Raw genomic sequence first — 9,956 nt, forward strand, 5'->3', positions numbered from 1 at the left:
TGTCCTTTGTTTAATTTTGGGAGTGGTGGTGGGAGCTGCTGTCCTCTGTCTGTGCGTCAGCGGACTGATGTTTTAACACGTGGTCTCACTGCCGTGGACTGATGCGATGTCTGTTTTGGTGTCCGTCCAGGAGCTGCAGAGGGACATCGAGCAGCACACGGAGGGGGTTGCGTCGGTGCTCAGTCTGTGCGATGTTCTGCTGCGGGATGAAGATGCTGCCGGCGGCACTGAGGCGGAGAGCGATTCCTTGCAGGAGACCAGCCACAGCCTGGACCAGCGCTGGAGGACCATCTGTGCCATGGCTCTGGACAGGAGGCTCAGGTAGGAACTGAAACACACACGTACTGTACAATGTCCTCTCACTTTTCACCACAGATGTATCAGTCAGATCAATGTGGACCTGAATCAGTCATGCATGCAAGTTTTGAAGGTGTTACACAAATGGACAACTTAACATTTTTGTGTTCTTTGTCTATTACTATTAGTGCTGGTGTAACATCCATAAACTTATTCTGATGTCTGTAATAGGCTACAGTGTACAATATATAGACAATACTAATACTTTACATTCAAAAAACTGTTTCGCTCTGCAGCCTAGAATCATGTTCCATTTAGTTCATTTTAATGGAAATAAAACATTTTGATTCGGAACTTATTTTATGCTTTACATTTGAAAAACTCAATAATTAAGTGCCAGGCAAGGCTAACATCTGGAAGAGAAAATGCTCCATATATTGATCAGAAAAGCCATAGATCAGCCTCCGCAGCAGACTGTAACTCCAGCGTGACGCTTCCTTGTAGGATCGAGGAGACGTGGAGACTCTGGTGCAAGTTCCTCGACGACTACTCGCGGTTTGAGGATTGGCTCAAGATGGCCGAGCGCACCGCTGCCAACCCGAACTCTGCAGACGTCCTTTATACCGTCGCCAAGGAGGAGCTCAAGAAGTTCGAGGTTGGTCGTGTGATTTGCAGTGATTGGTGAAATTGCTGTGTTCTGTTTGCTTGGTTGGTTCTCAAAGAGGATCATTCTCACTGTTCTGTATCAAATTTCACTTGAGTGAAATCTTTTTTAATTTCTGATGTGGAAAAAGCTTCTTAAACGTGTTGAAATATCACTCTGCTGTGACTCTATGATCAATCATTGTCATTGTTATTTTTTTTATTTCACAATGTTCTTTCTGGTCTCCTAGTAAATGATTAACTCTACCCTTTACAGTTTTCTGTTAACGGCAAGAAATTAAAGATACATGTGTGTAAACCAGGCTGAGTGTGTTTGACATAACGGACAGAACAATTATTTTCAATTTGAAATAATCTGCTGATTATTTTATCCCAATTGTATTTTATGTTATGAGAAGGATGTTGTGGAACAAACGCACCTTCTGTCCGCCAAGTGGAACAACAATATTTGGAGACATAATCATCTCTTTTCTTTTGCTCCTTTTTCTAGGGTTTCCAGAGGCAGGTCCATGAGCGGCTGACCCAACTGGAACTTGTCAACAACCAGTACCGCCGCCTTGCCAGGGAGAACCGCACTGACCGAGCCAGCCAGCTCAAAGCCATGGTCCACGAAGGCAACCGGCGCTGGGACACCCTGCACCGCAGAGCGGCCGCCATCCTCCGCAGACTCAAGGTGCAGGACGGGACAGAGGGCGCGACACAGCGTTGCTCTTTGGAATACATCTTGTGATCCTGTCATCACTCTACTGTTTGCTATGTAATAAATATCTGTAGAGATATTTACTCGTCATCTTTTTCCTCCACCTCTCTGTCAGTATTTCACCACCCAGAGGGAGGACTTTGAGGGCACCAGGGAGAGCATGCTGGTGTGGCTGACCGAGCTGGACCTGCAGCTCACCAACGTCGAACACTTTTCAGAGAGCGACGTCCATCACAAGATACAGCAACTCAACGTGAGGACACACTGTAGCCGCACAGACGCTCACACACACACACACACACACACACAGAGCTGACTGTTGTATGGCGATACCACAGGGAGCAATCTCTCCTCAGTTTAATTTTCTGAACAAAGTGCCTCCTTTTAAGCCTCTGTGTCTTTTTTTTATCACGTCTAATAGTTCAGTTTGTGCTCACATTTTTCAGCCTGTGTACGTGGCTGAAAACTGCCAGAGCTTTTACTGTGGCTAATTTTTAGGAAGGTTTCTGTTACGGTTCGTTCACCATGGACACATGTCCTTTTGGTAGTCAACATTTTCCTGACTGAGTCTTTTGTTTCCACAGAGTTTCCAGAAGGAGATCACCCTGAACACAGAGCGCATTGACGGACTGATAGTGTTTGGAGAGGGTCTGATCCAGAAGAGCTCGCCGCAGGACGCCGCTCTGATCGAGGACGAGCTGGAGGAGCTGCACTCGTACTGCCAGGAGGTCTTCAGCAGACTGGTCCGCTTCCACCAGCGCCTCAGCCAGCCTCCGGTGAGCCGGAGCACACACAGACACTGCGACCATTCTTCAATTCATAACTCGATTTATCGAAATTACACAGATTTTATTATATTCATACAAGTTAACGGTTGGATCCTGGCTTTGCCAAACCACTGACTTGCTGACGTTTAAGCCTAAAGTCAATAAGATTTCTGATGTTAACTTCATAATAACTTTAGTTTGCACTTTAATCCTAAATGAGCCCTTCCAGGTGAGGATATGACTGGTTTTTCAGTGTCCCACGGTGAGGACATGTCACGTCGATATCCAAGGCAAAAACATGACCATGCCACTAATATTATTTGATTGGAAGGGAGACAGAGTTACAAAGTGCTTAACAGTGAACTGAGTAAAAAATAAAATACAGTAAATAATGTAAAAACAGAGCCGAGGATAAACCAACCAAACAGTGAAACAACGGACAATAAAAGGACAATAAAAACAGGTTGTAAAAATGGTTAAAAGTTGCTCGCCAGCATGGGGCAACTATTGTTTGAGCGAGCAGTGCTTACGTGCACATCCGGTGGTAAATGTAGCAAAGTCACATTTCGCAAATGACTTTGCTGCGGCATGCTCGTGTTGTTCCTATAACATCATAACTGATGTCGTTCTAGACACAACTGTCATTGCAACTGAACAATCGCCTCGTTGTGATGTGATAACTGAGTCTTGTGTTGTTCCTGAAACGTCATAATAATGTTGCCTCAGAACCATCGTTTCTAATTACAAAAATATGACAAAGGTTTTTATTTAATGTCTTTATCTGTTTTTGCTTCACTTGTTGCTGTTTGGTTAGTATTTAGCCAACAAACATACTTGATTAGGTCAGATTTGTTTTCCCGAGTCATAAAGCTGTGTTACTAGTAGCAGTCTGGACATGAAAAGCCTAAAAAATGATCAGCAATCTTGTTAGAATGGTACTGATGTGACCAGTTTGTTAAAAGTCCTCGCATCAGTTATTTGGAACAAAGTGAACACGACTTCATCTTGATTACTTGTTATGTATTCCCAGATGATCAAAGAAGAGCCGGAGCTCTCTGGCAACACATCTTCCTTGGAGTCGAGCTTGGAGCTGATATGCAGACCGTGGCTGGGGCGGAGCCAAGGAAGCCTTCCGGCCACGCCCACCCACCTGCTGGCCTCTCCGCTGGAGCGTTCAGGCCGGGAGACGCCGGACTCCCTGCCGCTGGAGTGGGACCACACTGTGGACGTGGGAGGGTCATCATCACATGAGGATGAGAAAGAGGAAGAAGAGGAGGAAGAAGAAGACGAGGAGGATAGGACCTACTTCAGTGCGCTGTCAGGTAGATTCACATCGTCGTCTCCAGTAGCGTTTCATGGTTTTTATTGAAATAAAGGTTTTAAATGTCACAAAATCATAAACGCAAAGTCCCTTAAAAGGTTTTCTGCAGTTATGCTGGGATTCAACACCAAAATAAAAGACAATGACAAACAATATGTAGAAGCTTACAAAAAAGGAAAAAACAGAACACCATTTCACACACACACAGTCATGGCTGTCCACACACCTCTGCTCTGACCCCTCTCTCCTCACAGAGGCTGAGTTGTCTGAGTTCCAGGAGGAATTTGTTGAAGCCCCGGAGGCCCTACGAGCCTCCTCACCGGGTAGGCTGAAGAACATCTTTACGCTAATAAATTCACTCACAGCTCTGGGTGCTGGAACCAGATGCTCATGCATCACTTGCTGCTGCTGCTGCTGCTCTGACTCTTCCTGAATGTGTGATTTGGAAAATCTACTGAAGGCCAAAGCAAACACTTTCCCTTTTCTTCATTTTTCCACACACTGTGGGCTGAATTTCGGAAAAAGCACACAACTGGCTCATGGGTAGGATGTAATTAAAGGACAAACATCTCCAAGAACGGGTCTGATTTTTGTTCATGTTGTGAGATGGGTTTTAAATTTTCATGAGAAATACTTCACTCAGGAAAAAGACTCGTGACACCGTCCACTTCACTTGCAATTAAGTTAACAGATAACAGCATTTTGGTACTTAGACCTTCAGATAACCTGATGAAGGTCTAAGTGCCGAAAAGTTGTTGTCAATAAACTTAACTGCAAGTGAAGTGGAAGGTGTCAAGAGTCTTTTTCCTGATTCTGCCTGCCTTCAGTCTTCTATGCGCCTGTCAATCTCAAAAGATTCACTCTGTAAATGGATCCTTATTTAAAATACTGGTCTAATTTTTGATAAAACATTTTCACTAAATCAACTTATATTAAATGTAATCGGATATGTTATTGTATCAACTTCTGTGAGGACACTGTAAATCGTTTTGGTTTTATTTTTCCACGTGTACAAAAGTTTGCATGTTTTTCTTACCTGTGTCTTTCTCCACCCTACCTCTTATTTTTTCTTGTGTCCGATCTGTTCCGATGTGTTCAAGGTAATTCTGGAGAAGGTTAGTTGATTGTTCAGGTTCATTCCTGGGTCGTCATATAATGTGTTCGACCCCAAATTCTAACCAAAGACGCTGGTATAAAACTAGACACAACAATCAATCTGTACCTGGAATCGCCTTCCCTCTGTCTCTGGTTGCAATTTGTTGGAAATCTGAGACACTATTTTACTGCAGAGGACAACAAAAGCTTTGCCTTTTTGTGATTTTACTGAGGAATGGTAACATAGAGCCATTAAAAGTTGTTTAGTATGGTTGTGAACCTCAGCTGTCTCTCTTTGGGTGCTGGTGCAGTAATCTTTCTTTCCTGCTGCTCAAAGTGAATACTAGTGTTTAATTACCACACAGATCACAAGTTTTACAGTTTCCTGGGGCTAAGCTATTTGTGCTTGGGAGGCGTCTTTACTCTGCTTTATTTTTGGCAAGTTTTGGCTAAAATTCAGTATTGTAAACGTTTACAGCTTTATATCGTCTCGGAGTCCTTGTTTTCTGTAAGAGAATATAATTGTGTTTATAATTGTAAATTTGTACCACATGCCGTATCCCAGCATCAGTCGCTGAGTCATAATTTCATTAGACAGATATATCAAAGCAGAAATTGGCAAAAATGTGTAGTATTTCTTGGCAAAACTGAAAAAGTCCCACCAGTGAAGCTTCAGAACCCGGGGTTTTCTAAGAGGAGAGCATGATTATTGATACAGTAAACCCAGATTATTATTAATAAGCCTGTGGTTTTGTGTTTCAGCTTCCAGCAGGTCTTTGGCCATCCATGAGTCTCCAAGATGGCGATCACAGGCAGACGCAGAAACACAATCTCTCCAGCTAGACTCAGAGGGCCACCCCGAGGCTCCACCCACCCTCACCAGCACCCCTCTGAAGCAGGAACGCTATGTACGTTTTAAAAAAAAATAATGTAAAAAGTTGATGCCGGTGATGTCCAAACAGAAAACAAAATCTGAGCTGATGTTTTATACAAACCTGTGTGCAGCTACTAACAGTGTGTCCGTTGTGTCTCCAGCTGCGTCTCATGTCTCAGTGCAGCGGCAGCATCGAGGACATTAAAAGAGTCTCGCTGATCCTGGATGATGAGGAGCAGCCGGAGGAGCTCGGCCTGACGGGACTCAATGTCTCGGACAAACAGTCTGGTGAGAAACCCTCATGGCTTTACATTCATGGTGATGGAATGCATGAGCTCCAATTTGAAGATGAGAGAAATGTGCAGATCCTAATCTGGTTAGAAGAACAAAATTCAGTGAATGTCTGACGTTTGTGGTTCATATATTTTTTTTTTTCTACAAATGATGCCATGAGGTAGTGATATGAATCTGTAAGCATTTGCTGGGGCTGCAAATCATGTAGACAAACAAAAACGAGCACTTGAGGCCAGTCGGTGAACATGTTTTTAACCACAACACAGAGAGCCAGGCAGCAGAAACACTTGAAACAAGAAGTTTTTCCTTAGAGTTTCCTAGACTGCCTGCTGTTTATTCTGAAAGTTAGGCTGCGATAGGGCCCGTGTCAACATAGCATTTATTTCAGGCAGAAAAGCACTGGTTGTGTGCTGAGAGGAAGCTTAGGAGTCGCTACACAAAGAAGGTGGAGCACTCGTAAATAGGGACGCAAAATAACAACTAAATCCACCATCAAATGTGGCTCTTTCAGCTGTCATTGAACGCTGGGAGCTGCTCCAGGCTCAGTCCAGGAGCGACCCGCACGCCGGCCCTCAGGAGCTCACGTCGGACCTCGACGACATCACTTCCTGGTTAGAGAACGTGATGCCGGAGCTCGAGAGCCTCCAGCAGTCTGACCCGTCAGCTAGCATCGAGGACATGGCAGCCAAAGCCAAAGAACTGAAGGTGACCTTGAAGGAAAAGCACAACAGATCTGATGGGAAGTATTCAGCGTTTGTGTTTGTATTCATGGATCTTCTCTTGCAGGAGATGCAGAGGATGTTTACTCGCTACAAGTCCATCATGCTGTCTGTGAACCTGCGAGCTCAGGAAGCTCCAGAAAAACAGGACAGACTGGCGGCTATGAACCGAGACTGGAGCCGAGCTTGTACAGGCCTCCAGCAGTGGGACACCAGTCTGAGGAAGACGCTGATGCGCTGCCAGGTGAGAAGAAGTGCCAAGTATTCATGAGAGAATATTAAAAAAATGCAGCCTCAAGTCTTGTGGTGTTTTGAATCAGAGAATTATATTTTCCTGTGGAAGCTCTTTCACTCCTACCATGCCATCACTCTTGTTCTCTGTGTTGGTCTTGGTTGTACTTCGTTTGAAGTGCAACATATGTTAGATTGATTTTTGCTAGTGGCCTTCGTGCTTGTCAGCTGCCTGATTGGTACTGGCCATGTGCGACCCTCAGAGATGTAACAACGTGTCTAAATGAGACTGCACCCCGGCATCCTGGTGGAGTCGCTATGACGAACGTGACACACAAGGGGGGAAAAAATGGAAAACTCGTCTCCCAGCAATGTGAAAAAGTCGCTTAAAATAAAACAAACTTAAAATAAACACTCTCATTTTGGTGTAATGTTGTAGTATAGCAGAGTCGGAATTCTGCAAATTCTGTTTGGCATCATTACCATGAGAACTAATCTCCAGCCTCCATACAGGAGTTCCATGAAACCCTCCACTCCCTGCTGCTGTGGCTGGCCCACGCAGAGAGCAGACGCTTCGCAGTGGACATCCATCACCCAGACACACCCGGCACAGCCCTCCAACAACACCGCAACACGCTCACAGTAAGCAGACTGAATCCAGCATTGTCGAGTGTTCCCTCTCTTGCTGGGATGGACCGACTCTGATTGTTTTTTGTTTTGCAGAGTCTGCAGGAGGAGCTGCGGGGCAGGCAGACTCAGCAGGCCTCCCTCCAGGCTCTGTGGTCTCAGCTCCAGCCCGAGGAGGAGGCCGAGGAGAGCGAAGAAGCTCAGGAGAAACTCCACGTGACGGGAAGCAAACTGAAGCTGCTGCTGGAAGAGGTGGAGCGGGACCTCAGCAGCCTGCAGCCGCATCTGGTAAGACTGCCGATGGAATTAGTTTTTTCAGTTTCTTGAAGACGTTTAACTTCCTCCAGAAATATTCCTGCCATTTTTTTTCCCACCAATACGCTAGTCATAAACACAGGAGGGAAAACTATTTAGACTTCAGTTTAGAAACCTCCGGGCTTCCGTGAGGTTCTGTATGTCAAAAATGTCTCTTTTGTCTTTAATTCAGGGTAGTGAATCTGCATCAGGCGTCCAAGACCAAGGTGCTACTGCAGAAACTTCTCAGGAAGCCACAAGTTCAAAGAAAGGCTCCTCAACTCAAAGGTACACAGAGAGACATCAATATTGTGTTAATACAATACAATTCTTTGTTTTAAATTGTGATTTAAAGAAGAGCGCAGTTACCTTAACAACTGACGCCTTAATTACGTAACAGCATGTCAATTTAACGTCCTTGTGTCTTTTGTGACGTGCAGAGAGAAGAGGGACTCATCGCCGCCTCGCTCCTTCTTCTACCGCGTCCTTCGTGCCGCCTTCCCCCTCCACCTCCTGTTCCTGTTCCTCCTGCTCCTGCCCTGTCTGATCCCCCTGTCAGATAGCGAGCCCGGCTGCACCGGAACCAACAACTTCGCCCGCTCCTTCTACCCCATGTTACGCTACACCAACGGCCCACCACCCACCTGATGTGGACGTACGTGGGGGGGAAAAAAGAGACGAAGGGCATTTTTTCGGGGGGAACGCGCTGAGAAACACAAGCCACCTTTTTTATCACTGAAACACGTGAAAAACCTGTCTGAAAACTAAAAAAATATTTTACCGAAAGAAGCGATTGTCTTCTAAAAGAAAGTCCAAAGTGCTAAAATGGTGTTTATTTATAAGTGTCCGTTTTTAAAAGATTTGATCTTTGAACAGATTATATTTATTCCACGAACAAAACCACCGATTTTGAATCAGGAGAAGCGCCACACATGAAGAATAAATTCAGATATCTTGAGTTTGATTGAGTTTGATAAGGCGAAGATCTTGCCGCCATCCAAGAAATCCATCAGTGCAGCCCCTTCCAGATCTCATCTGAACGAGTCGTACAGTAGACGGGGTCTTGTAGTTGCAGCAAAGATGCTTCAGTAACAGGTGAGATCGTTCCGGTGTCCTTTAGCTGCTGTCGAAGCCAGCGAACAAAATTTACAGCGAGTTCATTTGGTAATAACTCTCTTGTTTGAACTTGTTGCTATAAGCTTTTATCACAGTTTTTTTTTTTTTTTGTTTAAATGTAAACATTATCGTTGGGATTTACATGTTTATATCCAGATTTCACTCCTGCCACGTCCTTATTTTATGTCATTTCTTATAACTGCTGACATTTCATTCTGTGAGACTCGACCCTGAAAACAAACAGAACGCTTCATCTATTTTTATGTTGTACTGAACTCTAAAAAAAAAGTTTATTTTTTATGACAAAACACACTGGTTGGTTAAATGTAATCTTTATATTAAAAAAAAAAAAAGATGGCAGTTTTATACATAATAGTATATCAGTTTGTTTTTTTTCTAGATGATTTGTCTTGAATAGATTGTGAGCGGACATTTCTTTCCTTCCCACTGCACTGTTGAAACACTGTAGATTTAGCAGAATGACGTGTATGTACAGTATGTAATAATATAATGCTTATTTATAACGTCCAGTGGTGGATTTATGCTCCTAAATTTCTGGTAGTAAACACTGATTTTCTTAACTCTGTTTTGGTGTGATTGATTGTGAGAGAAACACACAAACACAAAGCTTTGAATCAACAGAGTTCAGATGTTTTAGGGCTAGAATAACCTTTTGAATCCCTAAAAAAAGGATTGTTTGTTTATTTGCATCTTTACAAGAATCAGATTGAGAAGATTAATACCGCTCATGTTTGCACGTGACAAAAAGAAAGAGCTGAGGGGGAATCAGCGAGTCTTGCTCTTTCTGTTTGTTTAAATCAAATGCCACTAGCGGCTTTGAAATGCAGCGATTAATTCCTATCTCATTTGTTTAATCTGAACACAAACAGAAATGTAGAAACAATCTGTGATGCAGCGTCTCAGCGCTGCTCTCACTGTGATAAGACTGCAGGAAATC

At 44.0% G+C, this 9,956-nt stretch overlaps 1 protein-coding gene across 1 annotated transcript in view; it reads left to right on the forward strand.

Moving 5' to 3' along the window:
* Positions 1-9,579, forward strand: part of syne2a (spectrin repeat containing, nuclear envelope 2a) — an 85,283-nt gene extending 75,704 nt beyond the window's left edge. Inside the window, exons 99-113 of the mRNA XM_030405261.1 lie at positions 131-321; positions 802-952; positions 1,451-1,633; positions 1,776-1,913; positions 2,245-2,436; positions 3,458-3,749; positions 4,003-4,071; positions 5,606-5,751; positions 5,879-6,005; positions 6,523-6,716; positions 6,798-6,974; positions 7,475-7,603; positions 7,685-7,876; positions 8,076-8,170; positions 8,323-9,579. Of these exons, the coding sequence (XP_030261121.1) occupies positions 131-321; positions 802-952; positions 1,451-1,633; positions 1,776-1,913; positions 2,245-2,436; positions 3,458-3,749; positions 4,003-4,071; positions 5,606-5,751; positions 5,879-6,005; positions 6,523-6,716; positions 6,798-6,974; positions 7,475-7,603; positions 7,685-7,876; positions 8,076-8,170; positions 8,323-8,530 (2,484 nt within the window). The 3' untranslated portion in view covers positions 8,531-9,579. The remainder of the gene's footprint in view (positions 1-130; positions 322-801; positions 953-1,450; positions 1,634-1,775; positions 1,914-2,244; positions 2,437-3,457; positions 3,750-4,002; positions 4,072-5,605; positions 5,752-5,878; positions 6,006-6,522; positions 6,717-6,797; positions 6,975-7,474; positions 7,604-7,684; positions 7,877-8,075; positions 8,171-8,322) is intronic.
* The last annotated feature ends 377 nt before the right edge of the window (positions 9,580-9,956 follow it).

The sequence above is a fragment of the Sparus aurata genome, chromosome 22 (genome assembly GCF_900880675.1).
Source record: "Sparus aurata chromosome 22, fSpaAur1.1, whole genome shotgun sequence".
NCBI classification, from domain to species: Eukaryota; Metazoa; Chordata; class Actinopteri; order Spariformes; family Sparidae; genus Sparus; species Sparus aurata.